We start from the raw sequence: 21,271 nt of genomic DNA, 5'->3' as shown, positions 1-21,271 counted from the left end.
CTGTCGAGGATGCTAGGGAGCCTCCTTTATCATGTTACTGATTTACCAGCAGCGGTTTGCTGGCGTCTCCCCAACAACTTCAGCAGTGGGCTCCAGTTCCGGGTTGTGAACCATCCCTGAGTCTAGGGTAGGGGCGGGACGTTTAAAGCGATTGCCTAACAGGGACGTAATTGGCTGCTGCAGAATACATATTTCCCTGATCATTGGCTGAATTTGAACTAATCACAGAACAAAGTGGTTGAATTTAATTTCCATTCATCGCGGGAAACAGGAGAGTGTGCGCAGACCGGTGAGTGACTCTTATCCCGGACACCCTGCTCTCCGTCTCCCGCGGATTGACTGCCTCCCTCGCAGACCCGCAGCCGCGCTGGGAACTCGCTCGCCGCGGTAGTGTAGTGGTTAGCACGGCGCCGAGAGTCAGGTTCAATTCCCACCGCAGTCTGTAAGGAGTTAATACCTTCTCCCCATGACCGTGCGGGTTTCCTCGGGGTAAACAAGTCCTGGTTAGTATGTTAATTGCTCACAAGGGGGCAATTGGTTGTCGAGGGCTTCTGGGATGGGTCTCTAAATAAACAGGCTTGGCAGTCAGTCAAATAGGAAAGGGCACAGGGTAAAGATGACGGGTGTGGGGAGGGGAACGCTGAGGGCAGAACTGTGGGGCAAGTTGTTTTACACAGTGATGGGAGCCTGGAATGGGCTCGGGTGGGGTGGAAGCAGATATGATTGTGGTGTGTCAGGGGTATTCAGGCCGACACACACACAGTAAGGGAATGGAGTGATTTCAATTCTGTACATTTGGGCGATATTAGTTAAACCGGGCGTGATGACAGTGGCCTGATCCCTCGCTGTACTCTCCTACGTCCCAGGTTTTTCCAGCCCTGGAACTGGGAACTCTGCACAGCCGGTATTCTGCCTGCAGAAGGAACTGGAGCGAGCTGACAGACTGGGATAACTGTGAGGATGCTACACTCCGATGGGAAGGCAGAGAGGCTCCTGTGGATACTGGCAGGTACTGGGAGATCCCACTCCGGAGAAGGGGCCGAGATGTGGGTTCATTCTGGAACACTGTAGGTTTGATGTCATACGGCTATCGGTATTGGGTTTATTACCTCTGTCCTATGGTGTGAAATTCTGTCTTTTATCACAGCAGTACAGTGTAAAGATATAAAAATCTATCGATTATAAAAACAAATAAAGAGAATAACAGTGAGGAGGTGTTCATGGAGAGTTCAGATATCTGACTGAGGGCAAGAAGCTGTTCCTGAATCATTGAGTGTGTGTCTGCAGGCTCCTGTACCTCCTCCCTGTGGGGAGCAATGAGCAGAGGGAATGTTCTGGGTGGTGAGGGGCCTTCATGTTGGGTGCTGCCTTCCTGAGGCATGGCCTTTGATCATCTGCTGGTGGTTGGGTTGTGTTTGTGATGGAGCTGACTGAGTTTACAACCCTCTGCAGCTTCATCTGATCCGGTGCAGTTCCAGTTGGTAATGCAACCAGTCACAATGCTCTCTCTGGTACATCTGGAGAACTTTTACTCTACTGGGACGTAGGCCACTGACAGCAACTCACCAAATTCCTCTGACCTGGGCCAGTGTTCCAAGTTGTCTGCAGATGCAGCCCGTCTTCCAAGATCCTTCCTCTCCCAGGGATGAGGTCTTTGGAGCTTCTGTTGCCAGCCAGCCAGACAGACAGACAGACATAATTGATCCCGAGGGAAATTGGACAGCCAGCCACCCCGTGCCCAACACTCAGCCTTTCATAGCCGGGCTAAAACAGACTGTGGTGGAGATCTGTATGTCTTTGATGACGTAACAAATCCTCTCAAACTTCAAATGAAGTCGAGCTGTTGGTGAGTCTTCACGATTGCATCAATATCTCGGTCCCAGGATAGAAACTCCGAGATGTTGACACTCAAACTTGAAACTGCTCACCCTTTCCAGTGTGATCCCTCAGTGAGGACTGATCCACAGTCATTCCTTGGTCTTATTCTTATCATGGGAGAGGCTGTTGTTGCAACCCACTCAAGCAGCTGATCGATCTCACTCCTGTACGCCTCCTCGTCTCCATCTGAGATCCTGCCAGAAGTGTGCATTACAGAATTCGGCCCTTCAGCCCATCCTAGCCATGCTGTTCTAGTGGCCTTGGTCAGTGGCCTGTACCTTGGCAGTACAAGTGTTGGACGAGAGACTTATTTAACATTGTGCAGGTCTCGGCCTCCACCTCCCTGCCAGGCCATGAGTTCTAAATTCCAACCCTTAGTTGTTCAGTGTGTTTCCCATCGTTCTGTTATTCCTACATAATTTGTCTCCAGTACCGCCAGGATCGAGGTTCTTCAAAGGCCTTTCCAAGATGAAAATGTCTGTCTGCTGACATACCATCTCCGGGTAGATTACACATGCTCACGATCAACATTACCTATTCCATCTGCAGTAATGCACATTCTCAGTTTGAAGGTCTGGTGGACTACGACTGCCCCAGGCCCATCCTGACTGGACATTGTCTTTATCCCCTGTCTTACCCTAGCTTCCACATCACTGGCTATGCTTCATTAGGAGTTTTTCAGAAGATTTGCTGGCACCCAAAGTCTATCCAATTTCTACAGGAATTCTCTGCTCACTGTAGCGGGTGTGAGGGTGATAACTTCTCCATGTTTTATTCCAGTGCTTCCCACTGTGGTCCAGTGCAGAGCAGCTGTGGCCTTCCCGGCCTTAATCACCACCGTCCCTGCTGGTGGATCCGTCCACTTCCCCATCCTCCACGTCAGTGAGGACAAGTATGAGCTGACTCTGTGGAAAACGTCCCCGAACCAGCTGAAGATCTTGGCCTGGATGTCAGACCGACCGGAGAGTCCGTACGTGATCCGTCCGCCCTACAGGAACCGGATTCACTTCCGGAGTGATGGTGTTATCGAGATGCGAGGCATCAAGCAGAGTGACCAGGGGACGTACGAGGTGCAGACAAACTACTTTCGGGGGGAGCTGAGAAGCAGTGACCTTGACCAGTTTGAGATCCATGTTGTTGGTGAGTAGTAGTGTTAGAAAGCACTAGAGCACAGAAACAGGCCATTCAGCCCATCCAGTCTGTACTGAATTATGGAAGTGTCATAGATCGCCACAGCCATTCAGTCTATGTATTCTCCCGAGTCGCATTGGCCCATACCTGGACCATAGCCCTCCCTACCCGTCCCATCCACGTAACATCCAAAATTTCTCTTAAATCTGGAAATCAAACCCATATCCACCATTTGCCCTGCCAGCTCAGTCCATGCTCTCTCCACCCTCGAGGTGCTGATGTTCCCCCTCCTGTTCCGCTTAAATAGTTCACCTTTTACCCTTAACACATGACCTCTCGTAGTCTCTCCCAAACTTAGTGGAAAAGGTCTGCTTGCATTTACCTTGTCCAATTACCCCACGTAATTTTGTATACCTCTATCAAATCTCCCCTCAATCATCTATGTTCCAAGCAATGAAGTGTTGACCTATTCTACCTCTCCCTGTGACCCAGGTCCTCATGTCCCAGCAATCTCCATGTTTTAGGGACAGTACCCGCCTCTCCCACCTGCTGGTCCCCAGCACGAGACTTTCTGATCCCGAGGACCCAGACACCACCCAGGTGACCCTGTCACCTCCCCCCCCCCCCCCCGACTATGCCTTCCCCCTCTCACTGTGACCGGCAGCAGGCTGTGTCTCAGCCCAGTACCCCCCTCCCTCACTCTGGATCCTTGAAATCTTGTGTGAACTTCTTGATGCTTTTCCCTGGGGGGAAAGTACTGACCATTCTAAGCCCCTTTATAATACACGTCTATAAGGTGTAATGTATAAGGGTTAAGGAAACAGCAATGAAAAATCTTTCTACATCTGAGTGACAGAGATGGAGAACCTTCATTGCTGCCCTAAACACCAGCAGGTGTAACGGGAAGTAAATCGGAGGAATGATGTCCTAGCCTGCCTGTCGTCACCCTATAAGCCTGTTCCTCATGTCCAGGCAGGACTTGGCCTGGAACGTCGACTCCATAGATGCTGCCTGACCTACTGAGTTCTCCTCCAGCATTTTGTGTGTGTGTTCCTGTAGCTCACATCCTTGTAAATCTCCTCTGCACTTTTTCCACACTTTCTGTGACAGGATAACCACAACTCCACCCACAGTACACCGAGTGTGGCCTCACTGACATCTTGTACAACTGTGCCGTGATGGCCCTCACATCTGTAATCAGTACCCTGACTGTACGGGCCAGCTCGCTAAAAGTCTCCTTCACCACCCTGTTTACTCTGTATTCACTTCCACTTTGATCCCCATCAGCTGATCAATCCAAAGGGACTGAAACAGTCAGACACCAGCAGCATCGCTGGAGTTGCCAGTCAGCGTTGAACTGACGATAAACTTTCTCAGGGACTCCAGTTCCGGATTTCTCCTTGGGGTTTCCTCCTGAAGTCTTTCCCGTGGGTTTTCCTTCTCCTACGGGAGCTGCCAGTCACAGCCGAGGAGCCCCATTCGCCCGAAGCAACCTGCCTGAAGGTGCCGGTAACAGGCCTTGGGCCCTTCTCCTGTTGGTGGAAATGATTCTGCTGGGTTCCGCTATTTGAGACACGCCATGGGGGACATTGAACAAATTGTGGAGCTTGTATCCGCACTACCCGCTCTCCCGGCTGTGACAATGTTAAAGAACCTCGACCAGATTGTGAGTGATTCACTGACAAATGTACTTTCCCCAGTGAGTGGTAATATCAGTGGGGGTGGAGTGGATTTGGTTGTGGGGGGTTTGTTGAGGGGAATGTTTTCAAGAATTTAATATGAATTCATACTGAAATCTCTGCTGGCAGAACCGGTGTCTGAGCCGATAGTGGAGATCAGCAGGAATGCCTCCCACGTCACGCTGAACTGCACGGCTCTCGGAAACGGACAGATCACCTATCGGTGGGAAAGGCAGACAGACGCTGCCGGTGGGAACTACACCTTCCATGGAGCCCTGCTGATCCTGCAGAATGATGGGCTGAGTGGCCACACCTACAACTGCATTGCTGAAAATTGCTGCAGTCGGCAGATCAGCCTCCCAGTCTCTGCAGACCTCAACCCAGCCAGCGGTGAGTGGGAATCAGTGGATGTGGAGAAGGTGTTTCCAGTGGTGGGGGAGTCTCAGGATATGGGGGTGTCCATTTAGGACAGATGAGGAATTTCTTTAGCCAGAGGGTGGTGAATCTGTGGGATTCATTGCCCCAGATGGCTGTGGAGGCCAAGTCATTGGGTGTATTTAGAATGGAGGTTATTGGTTCTTGGTTATTCAGCGTGTCTAAGGTTACAGTGAGAAGGCAGGGGAATGGGATTGAGAGGGTCACAATGGAATGGCAGAGCAGACCCGATGGGCTGAATGGCCTACCTTTTGCTCCTGTGTTATAGTCATATCATCTCCTAGAGTAGGATGTGAAGTGAGGACTGCTTGGAGTCCAGAACGTGTCCCAGGACCCTACTGGACTGGGGCTGGAGTGAGAGAGGTGGGGAGGGAGTCCAGTTTCCAGACAAAGATTCTGGTTGTGGGTCTCTGACCATGAAATGGATCAGTGAACTGAGGTTTAATTCTGTCTGTCTTTCTGTCCCCCAGAGTCCAGAAATTATTGGGCAAGCGTTCTCAGCTTTACAGTCCTCTCAGTGGTTGTGATGTTAATCTTGGGTCTGTGTCTGCTCAGGAAATCTGTACTGATCAGTGAGTATCCTCTTCACTATCATCTCACTCCCTTTCATCCCATCCCACCCCTGGTGTAAGGTGGTGTGGGAAATTGGGACAGCACACCCACACACACACACACACACACACACACTCACACACACACACTCACACACACACACTCACACACTCACACACACACACACACACACACACACACACAGTGCTGGAGGATACAGCGGGTCAGGTAGTATCTAATAAACAGGCCCAATATATCTAATTATTAATATCTTTAACCCTCATTATAACTAATTACTATCTTTATCCTTGGTCATAACTAATGATTGATATATTTATCCTCGATATGTCCAAGTACCTCCTGCACCACACCAGTCCCACATCTGCAGATAAACAGGGTGTATTTCAGGGACTGAGAATGGATGCACCGTCCCTGGTGCTCGGGAGGGAATAACTACCCTCCCTCGTCACTGACTGGGAACTGACGTGTGACGTTTTCTCTCACAGGTCAAGCGCATCCAGAAACCGAGGGCCAGGAGAGTTCCAGTGACGATGAGGGTTCGGACTGTCCTCTCCGGAAGTCCCGCGGTTCCTCTGACCCTGTGTGACCTGGAACCGGGATGGTGCGAACGTATCCCTCCCACCAGCTGCTGTCTCCACCGTGACCTCCACCCACCCAGCCCCTGACCACAGGACGTCTGCACCTCACTCTGTGGGGCAGGTGCCACTGAGATGCTGGGCTGCCCGGTGTGGGGCAATTCCTGACTGTGGCAACTACTGGGGAACGGGTGTGCATTGAGATGGGAGCTCGGGGTGTCTGTGTCAGTGTCTGTCCCTGTGTCCTGTTCATTGATTCTTTCTCAGGTTTTACACAGAACATTACAGCACAACACAGGCCCTTTGGCCCATAATGCTGTGCTGACCTTGTAATCCAGTCTAACGTCAATGAACCCTCCCTCTGACCTAGCACTCCATTTTTCTATCATCCATGTTCCTTGAAATGCCTCTACCACACCCCTGGCAGCTTGTTCCTTGCATCCATCACTCCTCATAAAAACATACCTCCGATATCCCCCCTCGTACTTCCCTCCAATCACCACAAGTTGATGCTGTCTGTGTTGGCCATTTCCACCCTGGGGAAAAGTCTCTGACTGTCCACTCTGTTCCTGCCTCCTGTCATCTTCTGCACGTCACTCTCTTCCTCCTTCACTGCAAAGGGAAAATCCCGAGCTCGCTCAACCTCTCCTCATCGGACCAGCTCCCAGAGCGATCACCTCACTGCAGCAAGGATGTGGATACTATAGAGAGAGTGCAGACGGGATTTACAAGGATGCAGTCTGGATAGGAGAGTGTGCCTTTTGAGAATACGTAGGGTGAACTCGGCCTTTTCTCCTTGGAGCGATGGTGGATGAGAGCTGACCTGATAGAGGTGTATAAGATAATGAGAGGCATTGATCGTGTGGATAGGCAGAGGCTTTTTCCCGTGGCTGAAATGGCTAACACGAGGGGGCACAGTTTTAAGGTGCTTGGAAATGGGTACTGAGGGAATGTCAGGGGTCAGTTTTCCACACAGAGAGCGGTGAGTGTGTGGAATGGGCTGTCAGTGATGTTGGTGGTAGAGGCGGATACGATAGGGTGTTTTAAGAGACTCTTGGATCGGTACGTGGAGCTTAGAAAAGTAGAGGAATTTCTCGGTAGTTTCTGGAGTAGGTTACATGGTCGGTACAACATTGTGATCCGAAGAGCCTGTAATGTGCTGTAGAGTTTCTATGTTCTATATTCTGTTTTATTTGATTATTGGTTCTTTTTGTCTTTTGTAGTTTTTCACAATTTCTATTATATTTGTGTATTTTGCTGTGAATGCCTGTAATGAAATGAATATATGATGCCGTGTATATAATTCTGTTGTGTGTTTAATATTTGAGTAAATGTGGATTGATTACTCATCTGGGTTATTATTGATTATACGTGTTTAATGATTCTACATGTTGTAAATCTATTCTTTGTTCGAATGTTCGTTCTGTACATTGTTAATTCAACAAAGAATGTGTAAATAAAATCATTCCTGGCTAGCTGTAAAAATAGTGAATATGCAAAACCCTTCCTGTTGCCACCATGTCTTCCTTTGAAATTGCTCTCCACGTTGTACTGCCCCGGGTTGCGTATCTGGACAAGCTGGACGCAACATCCATGGTCGACCCTGACCGACGGAGACCTCACTGTGCTCTGCCTGACCTGCTGAGTTCCTCCAGCACTTTGTGTGTACTGCTCTGGATTTCCAGCCTCTGCAGAATGTCTCAGCTAGCAGGATAAAGTAGTGGCGGCTGGGCTGTGGAGAGGTGGGTTACTATCAGCCTTTCTACTAAGGGAAGGGAACTGTTTTTCAGTCTGCTGGTCCTGTCGAGGATGCTAGGGAGCCTCCTTTATCACGTTACTGATTTACCAGCAGCGGTTTGCTGGCGTCTCCCCGACAACTTCAGCAGCGGGCTCCAGTTCCGGGTTGTGAACCATCCCTGAGTCTAGGGTAGGGGCGGGACGTTTAAAGCGATTGCCTAACATGGACGTAATTGGCTGCTGCAGAATACATATTTCCCTGATCATTGGCTGAATTAGAATTTATCACATGCCGTAAAACGGGATCAGAACGTGGGCGGAGCGTGTGCACGGACCGGTGAGTGACTGTTATCCCGGACACCCTGCGCTCCCTCTCCCGCGGATTGACTGCCTCCCTCACAGACCCGCAGCCGCGCTGGGAACTCACTCGCCGCGGTAGTGTAGTGGTTAGCACAGCGCCGAGAGTCAGGTTCAATTCCCACCGCAGTCTGTAAGGAGTTAATACCTTCTCCCCATGACCGTGCGGGTTTCCTCCGGGTAAACAGGTCCTGGTTAGTATGTTAATTGCTCACAAGGGAGCAATTGGTTGTCGAGGGCTTCTGGGATGGGTCTCTAAATAAACAGGCTTGGCAGTCAGTCAAATAGGAAAGGGCACAGGGTAAAGATGACGGGTGTGGGGAGGGGAACGCGGAGGGCAGAAGTGTGGAGCAAGTTGTTTTACACAGTGATGGGAGCCTGGAATGGGCTCGGGTTGGGGTGGAAGCAGATATGATTGTGGTGTGTCAGGGGTATTCAGGCCGACACACACACAGTAAGGGAATGGAGTGATTTCAATTCTGTACATTTGGGCGATATTAGTTAAACCGGGCGTGATGACAGTGGCCTGATCTCTCGCTGTAATCACCTACGTCCCAGGTTTTTCCAGCCCTGGAACTGGGAACTCTGCACAGCCGGTATTCTGCCTGCAGAAGGAACTGGAGCGAGCTGACAGACTGGGATAACTGTGAGGATGCTACACTCCGATGGGAAGGCAGAGAAGCTCCTGTGGATACTGGCAGGTACTGGGAGATCCCACTCCGGAGAAGGGGCCGAGATGTGGGTTCATTCTGGAACACTGTAGGTTTGATGTCATACGGCTATCGGTATTGGGTTTATAACCTCTGTCCTATGGTGTGAAATTCTGTCTTTTATCACAGCAGTACAGTGTAAAGACATAAAAATCTATCGATTATAAAAACAAATAAAGAGAATAACAGTGAGGAGGTGTTCATGGAGAGTTCAGATATCTGGCTGAGGGCAAGAAGCTGTTCCTGAATCATTGAGTGTGTGTCTGCAGGCTCCTGTACCTCCTCCCTGTGGGGATCAATGAGCAGAGGGAATGTTCTGGGGGGTGAGGGGCCTTCATGTTGGGTGCTGCCTTCCTGAGGCATGGCCTTTGATCATCTGCTGGTGGTTGGGTTGTGTTTGTGATGGAGCTGGCTGAGTTTACAACCCTCTGCAGCTTCATCTGATCCGGTGCAGTTCCAGCTGGTAATGCAACCAGTCACAATGCTCTCTCTGGTATATCTGGAGAACTTTTACTCTACTGGGACGTAGGCCACTGACAGCAACTCACCAAATTCCTCTGAGCTGGGCCAGTGTTCCAAGTTGTCTGCAGATGCAGCCCGTCTTCCAAGATCCTTCCTCTCCCAGGGATGAGGTCTTTGGAGCTTCTGTTGCCAGCCAGCCAGACAGACAGACAGACATAATTGATCCCGAGGGAAGTTGGAAAGCCACCCACCCCGTGCCCAACCCTCATCCTTTCATAGCCGGGCTAAAACAGACCGTGGTGGAGATCTGTATGTCTTTGATGACGTAACAAATCCTCTCAAACTTCAAATGAAGTCGAGCTGTTGGTGTGTCTTCACGATTGCATCAATATCTCGGTCCCAGGATAGAAACTCCGAGATGTTGACACTCAAACTTGAAACTGCTCACCCTTTCCAGTGTGATCCCTCAGTGAGGACTGACCCACAATCATTCCTTGGTCTTACTCTTATCATGGGAGAGGCTGTTGTTGCAACCCACTCAAGCAGCTGATCGATCTCACTCCTGTACGCCTCCTCGTCTCCATCTGAGATCCTGCCAGAAGTGTGCATTACAGAATTCGGCCCTTCAGCCCATCCTAGCCATGCTGTTCTAGTGGCCTTGGTCAGTGGCCTGTACCTTGGCAGTACAAGTGTTGGACGAGAGACTTATTTAACATTGTGCAGGTCTCGGCCTCCACCTCCCTGCCAGGCCATGAGTTCCAAATTCCAACCCTTAGTTGTTCAGTGTGTTTCCCATCGTTCTGTTATTCCTACGTCATTTGTCTCCAGTACCTCCAGGATCGAGGTTTTTCAAAGGCCTTTCCAAGATGAAAATGTCTGTCTGCTGACATACCATCTCCGGGTAGATTACACATGCTCACGATCAACATTACCTATTCCATCTGTAGTAATGCACATTCTCAGTTTGAAGGTCCGGTGGACTACGACTGCCCCAGGCCCATCCTGACTGGACATTGTCTTTATCCCCTGTCTTACCCTAGCTTCCACATCACTGTCTATGCTTCATTAGGAGTTTTTCAGAAGATTTGCTGGCACCAAAGTCTATCCAATTTCTACAGGAATTCTCTGCTCACTGTAGCGGGTGTGAGGGTGATAACTTCTCCATGTTTTATTCCAGTGCTTCCCACTGTGGTCCAGTGCAGAGCAGCTGTGGCCTTCCCGGCCTTAATCACCACCGTACCTGCTGGTGGATCCGTCCACTTCCCCATCCTCCACGTCAGTGAGGACAAGTATGAGCTGACTCTGTGGAAAACGTCCCCGAACCAGCTGAAGATCTTGGCCTGGATGTCAGACCGACCGGAGAGTCCGTACGTGATCCGTCCGCCCTACAGGAACCGGATTCACTTCCGGAGTGATGGTGTTATCGAGATGCGAGGCATCAAGCAGAGTGACCAGGGGACGTACGAGGTGCAGACAAACTACTTTCGGGGGGAGCTGAGAAGCAGTGACCTTGACCAGTTTGAGATCCATGTTGTTGGTGAGTAGTAGTGTTAGAAAGCACTAGAGCACAGAAACAGGCCATTCAGCCCATCCAGTCTGTACTGAATTATGGAAGTGTCATAGATCGCCACAGCCATTCAGTCTATGTATTCTCCCGAGTCGCATTGGCCCATACCTGGACCATAGCCCTCCCTACCCGTCCCATCCACGTAACATCCAAAATTTCTCTTAAATCTGGAAATCAAACCCATATCCACCATTTGCCCTGCCAGCTCAGTCCATGCTCTCTCCACCCTCGAGGTGCTGATGTTCCCCCTCCTGTTCCGCTTAAATAGTTCACCTTTTACCCTTAACACATGACCTCTCGTAGTCTCTCCCAAACTTAGTGGAAAAGGTCTGCTTGCATTTACCTTGTCCAATTACCCCACGTAATTTTGTATACCTCTATCAAATCTCCCCTCAATCATCTATGTTCCAAGCAATGAAGTGTTGACCTATTCTACCTCTCCCTGTGACCCAGGTCCTCATGTCCCAGCAATCTCCATGTTTTAGGGACAGTACCCGCCTCTCCCACCTGCTGGTCCCCAGCACGAGACTTTCTGATCCCGAGGACCCAGACACCACCCAGGTGACCCTGTCACCCCCCCCCCCCCCCGACTATGCCTTCCCCCTCTCACTGTGACCGGCAGCAGGCTGTGTCTCAGCCCAGTACCCCCACCCTCACTCTGGATCCTTGAAATCTTGTGTGAACTTCTTGATGCTTTTCCCTGGGGGGGAAAGTACTGACTCCATTCTAAGCCCCTTTATAATACACGTCTATAAGGTGTAATGTATAAGGGTTAAGGAAACAGCAATGAAAAATCTTTCTACATCTGAGTGACAGAGATGGAGAACCTTCATTGCTGCCCTAAACACCAGCAGGTGTAACGGGAAGTAAATCGGAGGAATGATGTCCTAGCCTGCCTGTCCTCACCCTATAAGCCTGTTCCTCATGTCCAGGCAGGACTTGGCCTGGAACGTCGACTCCATAGATGCTGCCTGACCTACTGAGTTCTCCTCCAGCATTTTGTGTGTGTGTTCCTGTAGCTCACATCCTTGTAAATCTCCTCTGCACTTTTTCCACACTTTCTGTGACAGGATAACCACAACTCCACCCACAGTACACCGAGTGTGGCCTCACTGACATCTTGTACAACTGTGCTGTGATGGCCCTCACGTCTGTAATCAGTACCCTGACTGTACGGGCCAGCACGCTAAAAGTCTCCTTCACCACCCTGTCTACTGTGGATTCACTTCCACTTTGATCGCCATCAGCTGATCAATCCAAAGGGACTGAAACAGTCAGACACCAGCAGCATCGCTGGAGTTGCCAGTCAGCGTTGAACTGACGATAAACTATCTCAGGGACTCCAGTTCCGGATTTTTCCTTGGGGTTTCCTCCTGAAGTCTTTCCCGTGGGTTTTCCTTCTCCTACGGGAGCTGCCAGTCACAGCCGAGGAGCCCCATTCGCCCGAAGCAACCTGCCTGAAGGTGCCGGTAACAGGCCTTGGGCCCTTCTCCTGTTGGTGGAAATGATTCTGCTGGGTTCTGCTATTTGAGACACGCCATGGGGGACATTGAACAAATTGTGGAGCTTGTATCCGCACTACCCGCTCTCCCGGCTGTGACAATGTTAAAGAACCTCGACCAGATTGTGAGTGATTCACTGACAAATGTACCTTTCCCCAGTGAGTGGTAATATCAGTGGGGGTGGAGTGGATTTGGTTGTGGGGGGTTTGTTGAGGGGAATGTTTTCAAGAATTTAATATGAATTCATACTGAAATCTCTGCTGGCAGAGCCGGTGTCTGTGCCGATAGTGGAGATCAGCAGGAATGCCTCCCACGTCACGCTGAACTGCACGGCTCTCGGAAACGGACAGATCACCTATCGGTGGGAAAGGCAGACAGACGCTGCCGGTGGGAACTACACCTTCCATGGAGCCCTGTTGATCCTGCAGAATGATGGGCTGAGTGGCCACACCTACAACTGCATTGCTGAAAATTGCTGCAGTCGGCAGATCAGCCTCCCAGTCTCTGCAGACCTCAACCCAGCCAGCGGTGAGTGGGAATCAGTGGATGTGGAGAAGGTGTTTCCAGTGGTGGGGGAGTCTCAGGATATGGGGGCGTCCATTTAGGACAGATGAGGAATTTCTTTAGCCAGAGGGTGGTGAATCTGTGGGATTCATTGCCCCAGATGGCTGTGGAGGCCAAGTCATTGGGTGTATTTAGAATGGAGGTTATTGGTTCTTGGTTATTCAGCGTGTCTAAGGTTACAGTGAGAAGGCAGGGGAATGGGATTGAGAGGGTCACAATGGAATGGCAGAGCAGACCCGATGGGCTGAATGGCCTACCTTTTGCCCCTGTGTTATAGTCATATCATCCCCTAGAGTAGGATGTGGTGAGGACTGCTTGGAGTCCAGAACGTGTCCCAGGACCCTACTGGACAGGGGCTGGACTGAGAGAGGTGGGGAGGGAGTCCAGTTTCCAGACAAAGATTCTGGTTGTGGGTCTCTGACCATGAAATGGATCAGTGAACTGAGGTTTAATTCTGTCTGTCTTTCTGTCCCCCAGAGTCCAGAAATTATTGGGCAAGCGTTCTCAGCTTTACAGTCCTCTCAGTGGTTGTGATGTTAATCTTGGGTCTGTGTCTGCTCAGGAAATATGTACTGATCGGTGAGTATCCTCTTCACTATCATCCCACTCCCTTTCACCCCATCCCACCCCTGGTGTAAGGTGGTGTGGGAAATTGGGACAGCACACACACACACACACACACACACACACACACACTCACAGTGCTGGAGGATACAGTGGGTCAGGTAGTATCTAATAAACAGTCCCAATATATCTAATTATTAATATCTTTAACCCTCATTATAACTAATTACTATCTTTATCCTTGGTCATAACTAATGATTGATATATTTATCCTCGATATGTCCAAGTACCTCCTGCACCACACCAGTCCCACATCTGCAGATAAACAGGGTGTATTTCAGGGACTGAGAATGGATGCACCGTCCCTGGTGCTCGGGAGGGAATAACTACCCTCCCTCGTCACTGACTGGGAACTGACGTGTGACGTTTTCTCTCACAGGTCAAGCGCATCCAGAAACCGAGGGCCAGGAGAGTTCCAGTGACGATGAGGGTTCGGACTGTCCTCTCCGGAAGTCCCGCGGTTCCTCTGACCCTGTGTGACCTGGAACCGGGATGGTGCGAACGTATCCCTCCCACCAGCTGCTGTCTCCACCGTGACCTCCACCCACCCAGCCCCTGACCACAGGACGTTTGCACCTCACTCTGTGGGGCAGGTGCCACTGAGATGCTGGGCTGCCTGGTGTGGGGCAATTCCTGACTGTAGCAACTACTGGGGAACGGGTGTGCATTGAGATGGGAGCTCGGGGTGTCTGTGTCAGTGTCTGTCCCTGTGTCCTGTTCATTGATTCTTTCTCAGGTTTTACACAGAACATTACAGCACAACACAGGCCCTTTGGCCCATAATGCTGTGCTGACCTTGTAATCCAGTCTAACGTCAATCGAACCCTCCCCTCTGACGTGGCACTCCACTTTTCTATCATCCATGTTCCTTTAAATGCCTCTACCACACCCCTGGCAGCTTGTTCCTTCCATCCATCACTCCCCATAAAAACATACCTCCGATATCCCCCCTCGTACTTCCCTCCAATCACCATAAGTTGATGCTGTCTGTGTTGGCCATTTCCACCCTGGGGAAAAGTCTCTGACTGTCCACTCTGTTCCTGCCTCCTGTCATTTTGTACACGTCACTCTCGTCCTCCTTCACTGCAAAGAGAAAATCCCGAGCTCGCTCAACCTCTCCTCATCGGACCAGCTCCCAGAGCGATCACCTCACTGCAGCAAGGATGTGGATACTATAGAGAGAGTGCAGACGGGATTTACAAGGATGCTGTCTGGATAGGAGAGTGTGCCTTTTGAGAATACGTAGGGTGAACTCGGCCTTTTCTCCTTGGAGCGATGGTGGATGAGAGCTGACCTGATAGAGGTGTATAAGATAATGAGAGGCATTGATCGTGTGGATAGGCAGAGGCTTTTTCCCGTGGCTGAAATGGCTAACACGAGGGGGCACAGTTTTAAGGTGCTTGGAAATGGGTACTGAGGGAATGTCAGGGGTCAGTTTTTCCACACAGAGAGCGGTGAGTGTGTGGAATGGGCTGTCAGTGATGTTGGTGGTAGAGGCGGATACGATAGGGTGTTTTAAGAGACTCTTGGATCGGTACGTGGAGCTTAGAAAAGTAGAGGAATTTCTCGGTAGTTTCTGGAGTAGGTTACATGGTCGGTACAACATTGTGATCCGAAGAGCCTGTAATGTGCTGTAGAGTTTCTATGTTCTACATTCTGTTTTATTTTGATTATTGGTTCTCTTTGTCTTTTGCAGTTTTTCCACAATTTCTATTATATTTGTGTATTTTGCTGTGAATGCCTGTAATGAAATGAATATATGATGCCGTGTATATAATTCTGTTGTGTGTTTAATATTTGAGTAAATGCGGATTGATTACTCATCTGGATAGTCCGTCCCAGAAGCCATCGACACCCAATTACCCCCTTGTGAGCAATTAACATACTAACCAGGACCTGTTTACCCCGAGGAAACCCGCACGGTCATGGGGAGAAGGTATTAACTCCTTACAGACTGCGGTGGGAATTGAACCTGACTCTCGGCGCCGTGTTAACCACTACACTACCGCGGCGAGCGAGTTCCCAGCGCGGCTGCGGGTCTGTGAGGGAGGCAGTCAATCCGCGGGAGAGGGAGCGCAGGGTGTCGGGGATAACAGTCACTCACCGGTCCGGGCACACGCTCCGTTCTGTTTTACGGCATGTGATAAATTCTAATTCAGCCAATGATCAGGGAAATATGTATTCTGCAGCAGCCAATTACGTCCCTGTTAGGCAATCGCTTTAAACGTCCCGCCCCTACCCTAGACTCAGGGACAGTTCACAACCCGGAACTGGAGCCCGCTGCTGAAGTTGTCGGGGAGACGCCAGCAAACCGCTGCTGGTAAATCAGTAACGTGATAAAGGAGGCTCCCTAGCATCCTCGACAGGACCAGCAGACTGAAAAACAGTTCCCTTCCCTTAGTAGAAAGGCTGATAGTAACCCGCCTCTCCACACCCCAGCCGCCACTACTTTATCCTGCTAGCTGAGACATTCTGCAGAGGCTGGAAATCCAGAGCAGTTAAACACAAAGTGCTGGAGGAACTCAGCAGGTCAGGCAGAGCACAGTGAGGTCTCCGTCGGTCAGGGTCGACCATGGATGTTGCGTCCAGCTTGTCCAGATACGCAACCCGGGGCAGTACAACGTGGAGAGCAATCTGCTGCCCGTGTAGCAGCCCCCTCCCCCCCCCCAGGCACCCCCACCCCTCTCGACGCAACGCAGAGACTCTCAGCAGCAGAGTCGAGTTCATCGCAGGAGTGCGTGGAGCTCACACGGATCACTTGTCTCCACAGCTCATTCCTCACACTCACGACCCTCTGAATGAAGATGTTTCCCCTCATATTCCCTTCAGACTTTCACCCATCACCCTCAACCCATGACCTCTCATTGTAGTCCCACCCACCCTCAGTACAAAAGCCTGCTTCCATTTACCCTAAGTATACCCTTCATAATTTGTATACCTCATCAAATCTCCTCTCTGTGGTGAACTACATATACCTGTCTGGACTGCTCCTGTGGCTCCTCCCACAGACACCCCTGCTGACTGCTCCTGTGGCCCCTCCCACAGACCCCCCACTGACTGCTCCTGTGGATCCTCCCACAGACCCCTGTCTGACTGCTCCTGTGACTCCTCCCACAGACCCCCCACTGACTGCTCCTGTGGCTCCTCCCACAGACCCCCTGTCTGACTGCTCCTGTGGATCCTCCCACAGACCCCTGTCTGACTGCTCCTGTGGCTCCTCCCACAGACCCCCTGCTGACTGCTCCTGTGGCTCCTCCCACAGACCCCTGCTGACAGCTCCTGTGGCTCCTCCCACAGACCCCTGCTGACTGCTCCTGTGGCTCCTCCCACAGACCCCTGTCTGACTGCTCCTGTGGCTCCTCCCACAGACCCCTGCTGACTGCTCCTGTGGCTCCTCCCACAGACCCCCCACTGACTGCTCCTGTGGCTCCTCCCACAGACCACTGTCTGACTGCTCCGTGGCCCCTCCCACAGACCCCCTGCTGACTGCTCCTGTGGCTCCTCCCACAGACCCCCTGCTGACTGCTCCTGTGGCCCCTCCCACAGACCCCCCGCTGACTGCTCCTGTGGCTCCTCCCACAGACCCCCTGCTGACTGCTCCTGTGGCTCCTCCCACAGACCCTCCACTGACTGCTCCTGTGACTCCTCCCACAGACCCCTGTCTGACTCCTCCCACAGACCCCCTGCTGACTGCTCCTGTGACTCCTCCCACAGACCCCCGCTGACTGCTCCTGTGGCTCCTCCCACAGACCCCTGCTGACTGCTCCTGTGGCTCCTCCCACAGACCCCCGCTGACTGCTCCTGTGGCTCCTCCCACAGACCCCTGCTGACTGCTCCTGTGGCTCCTCCCACATACCCCTGCTGACTGCTCCTGTGGCTCCTCCCACAGACCCCCGCTGACTGCTCCTGTGGCTCCTCCCACAGACCCCTGCTGACTGCTCCTGTGGCTCCTCCCACAGACCACTGTCTGACTGCTCCGTGGCCCCTCCCACAGACCCCCTGCTGACTGCTCCTGTGGCTCCTCCCACAGACCCCCTGCTGACTGCTCCTGTGGCCCCTCCCACAGACCCCCCGCTGACTGCTCCTGTGGCTCCTCCCACAGACCCCCTGCTGACTGCTCCTGTGGCTCCTCCCACAGACCCCCCACTGACTGCTCCTGTGACTCCTCCCACAGACCCCTGTCTGACTCCTCCCACAGACCCCCTGCTGACTGCTCCTGTGACTCCTCCCACAGACCCTTGCTGACTGCTCCTGTGGCTCCTCCCACAGACCCCCGCTGACTGCTCCTGTGGCTCCTCCCACAGACCCCTGCTGACTGCTCCTGTGGCTCCTCCCACATACCCCTGCTGACTGCTCCTGTGGCTCCTCCCACAGACCCCCGCTGACTGCTCCTGTGGCTCCTCCCACAGACCCCTGCTGACTGCTCCTGTGGCCCCTCCCACAGACCCACTGCTCCTGTGGCCCCTCCCACAGACCCCTGCTGACTGCTCCTGTGGCTCCTCCCACAGACCCCTGCTGACTGCTCCTGTGGCTCCTCCCACAGACCACTGTCTGACTGCTCCGTGGCCCCTCCCACAGACCCCCTGCTGACTGCTCCTGTGGCTCCTCCCACAGACCCCCTGCTGACTGCTCCTGTGGCCCCTCCCACAGACCCCCCGCTGACTGCTCCTGTGGCTCCTCCCACAGACCCCCTGCTGACTGCTCCTGTGGCTCCTCCCACAGACCCCCCACTGACTGCTCCTGTGACTCCTCCCACAGACCCCTGTCTGACTCCTCCCACAGACCCCCTGCTGACTGCTCCTGTGACTCCTCCCACAGACCCTTGCTGACTGCTCCTGTGGCTCCTCCCACAGACCCCCGCTGACTGCTCCTGTGGCTCCTCCCACAGACCCCTGCTGACTGCTCCTGTGGCTCCTCCCACATACCCCTGCTGACTGCTCCTGTGGCTCCTCCCACAGACCCCCGCTGACTGCTCCTGTGGCTCCTCCCACAGACCCCTGCTGACTGCTCCTGTGGCTCCTCCCACAGACCCCTGCTTACTGCTCCTGTGGCTCCTCCCACAGACCCACTGCTCCTGTGGCTCCTCCCACAGACCCCCTGCTGACTGCTCCTGTGGCTCCTCCCACAGACCCACTGCTCCTGTGGCTCCTCCCACAGACCCCTGCTGACTCCTCCCACAGACCCCCTGCTGATTGCTCCTGTGGCTCCTCCCACAGACCCACTGCTCCTGTGGCTCCTCCCACAGACCCCTGCTGACTCCTCCCACAGACCCCTGCTGACTGCTCCTGTGGGTCCTCCCACTGACCCCTGCTGACTGCTCCTGTGGCTCCTCCCACAGACCCCTGCTGACTGCTCCTGTGGCTCCTCCCACAGACCCCTGCTGACTGCTCCTGTGGCTCCTCCCACAGACCCCCTGCTGACAGCTCCTGTGGCTCCTCCCACAGACCCCCTGCTGACAGCTCCTGTGGCTCCTCCCACAGACCCCTGCTGACTGCTCCTGTGGCTCCTCCCACAGACCCCTGCTGACTGCTCCTGTGGCTCCTCCCACAGACCCCTGCTGACTGCTCCTGTGGCTCCTCCCACAGACCCCTGCTGACTGCTCCTGTGGCTCCTCCCACAGACCCCCTGCTGACTGCTCCTGTGGCTCCTCCCACAGACCCCTGCTGACTGCTCCTGTGGCTCCTCCCACAGACCCCCTGCTGACTGCTCCTGTAGCTCCTCCCACAGACCCCCTGCTGACTGCTCCTGTAGCTCCTCCCACAGACCCCCTGCTGACTGCTCCTGTGGCTCCTCCCACAGACCCCCTGCTGACTGCTCCTGTGGCTCCGCCCACAGACCCCCGCTGACTGCTCCTGTGGCTCCGCCCACAGACCCCTGCTGACTGCTCCTGTGACTCCTCCCACAGACCCCTGCTGACAGCTCCTCCCACAGACCCCTGCTGACTCCTCCCACAGACCCCTGCTGACTGCTCCTGTGGCTCCTCCCACAGACCCCTGCTGACTGCTCCTGTGGCTCCTCCCACAGACCACTGCTGACTGCTCCTGTGGCTCCTCCCACAGACCCCTGCTGACTGCTCCTGTGGCTCCTCCCACAGACCACTGCTGACTGCTCCTGTGGCTCCTCCCACAGACCCCTGCTGACTGCTCCTGTGGCTCCTCCCACTGACCCCCCTGCTGACTGCTCCTGTGACTCCTCCCACAGACCCCCCTGCTGACTGCTCCTGTGGCTCCTCCCACTGACCCCTGCTGACTCCTCCTGTGGCTCCTCCCACAGACCCCCCTGCTGACTGCTCCTGTGGCTCCTCCCACTGACCCCTGCTGACTCCTCCTGTGGCTCCTCCCACAGACCCCCCTGCTGACTGCTCCTGTGGCTCCTCCCACTGACCCCTGCTGACTCCTCCTGTGGCCCCTCCCACAGACCCCCTGCTGACTGCTCCTGTGGCTCCTCCCACAGACCCCTGCTGACAGCTCCTGTGGCTCCTCCCACAGACCCCTGCTGACTGCTCCTGTGGCTCCTCCCACAGACCCCCTGCTGACTGCTCCTGTGGCTCCTCCCACAGACCCCCTGCTGACTGCTCCTGTGGCTCCTCCCACAGACCCCTGCTGACTGCTCCTGTGGCTCCTCCCACTGACCCCTGCTGACTGCTCCTGTGGCTCCTCCCACAGACCCCCTGCTGACTGATCCTGTGGCTCCTCCCACAGACCCCCTGCTGACTGCTCCTGTGGCTCCTCCCACAGACCCCCTGCTGACTGCTCCTGTGACTCCTCCCACAGACCCCTGCTGACTGCTCCTGTGGCTCCTCCCACAGACCCCTGCTGACTGCTGCTGTGACTCCTCCCACAGACCCCGCTGACTGCTCCTGTGGCTCCTCCCACAGACCCTGCTGACTGCTCCTGTGGCTCCTCCCACAGACCCCCCACTGACTGCTCCTGTGGCTCCTCCCACAGACCCCTGCTGACTGCTCCTGTGGCTCCTCCCACAGACCCCCTGCTGACTGCTCCTGTGACTCCTCCCACAGACCCCCTGCTGACTGTTCATGTGGCTCCTCCCACAGACCCCTGCTGACTGCTCCTGTAGCTCCTCCCACAGACCCCCTGCTGACTGCTCCTGTGGCTCCTCCCACAGACCCCCTGCTGACTGCTCCTGTGGCTCCGCCCACAGACCCCCTGCTGACTGCTCCTGTGACTCCTCCCACAGACCCCCTGCTGACTGCTCCTGTGGCTCCTCCCACAGACCCCCTGCTGACTGCTTCTGTGACTCCTCCCACAGACCCCCTGCTGACTGCTCCTGTGGCTCCTCCCACAGACCCCTGTATAAAGGCGATTGAGGCCTGAACCCGGCCTCATTCTCCAGGATGTAGTATTGTTCATTCTTCCAGTCAATAAAAGCCGGTATCTCGCTTCTTACGTCTCAGAGTGAGTTATTGATGGTGCATCACTCTCAATCTTCTACGCTTTGAAGTATAAAGTCCTAATCT

At 53.5% G+C, this 21,271-nt stretch overlaps 2 protein-coding genes across 3 annotated transcripts; both read left to right on the top strand.

Annotated features, from left to right (window-relative positions):
* The first annotated feature begins 347 nt into the window (after nt 1–347).
* Nucleotides 348–6,605, top strand: LOC140719820 (uncharacterized). Its single transcript, XM_073034739.1, has 6 exons — nt 348–442; nt 867–1,009; nt 2,659–3,018; nt 4,818–5,078; nt 5,594–5,695; nt 6,182–6,605. Exons 2-6 carry the CDS (start codon nt 961–963, stop codon nt 6,280–6,282), a joined length of 873 nt encoding a protein of 290 aa, XP_072890840.1. The 5' UTR covers nt 348–442; nt 867–960; the 3' UTR covers nt 6,283–6,605.
* Nucleotides 6,606–8,324: 1,719 nt separating this feature from the next.
* LOC140719794 (uncharacterized) lies at nt 8,325–15,571 on the top strand. Of its 2 annotated transcripts, none has more exons than XM_073034683.1 (6): nt 8,325–8,498; nt 8,924–9,066; nt 10,715–11,074; nt 12,874–13,134; nt 13,648–13,749; nt 14,174–15,571. In XM_073034683.1, exons 2-6 carry the CDS (start codon nt 9,018–9,020, stop codon nt 14,272–14,274), a joined length of 873 nt encoding a protein of 290 aa, XP_072890784.1. In that variant the 5' UTR covers nt 8,325–8,498; nt 8,924–9,017; the 3' UTR covers nt 14,275–15,571. The 2 variants fall into 2 exon arrangements, with proteins under 2 accessions (XP_072890784.1, XP_072890774.1); XM_073034673.1 differs by having other exon boundaries at nt 8,325–8,559.
* The last annotated feature ends 5,700 nt before the right edge of the window (nt 15,572–21,271 follow it).

The sequence above is a fragment of the Hemitrygon akajei genome, chromosome 2 (genome assembly GCF_048418815.1).
Source record: "Hemitrygon akajei chromosome 2, sHemAka1.3, whole genome shotgun sequence".
In the NCBI taxonomy this organism is placed as follows: Eukaryota; Metazoa; Chordata; class Chondrichthyes; order Myliobatiformes; family Dasyatidae; genus Hemitrygon; species Hemitrygon akajei.
Note: the sequence above shows the minus strand (reverse complement) of the source record. Positions and strands in the feature narration are given on the sequence as shown.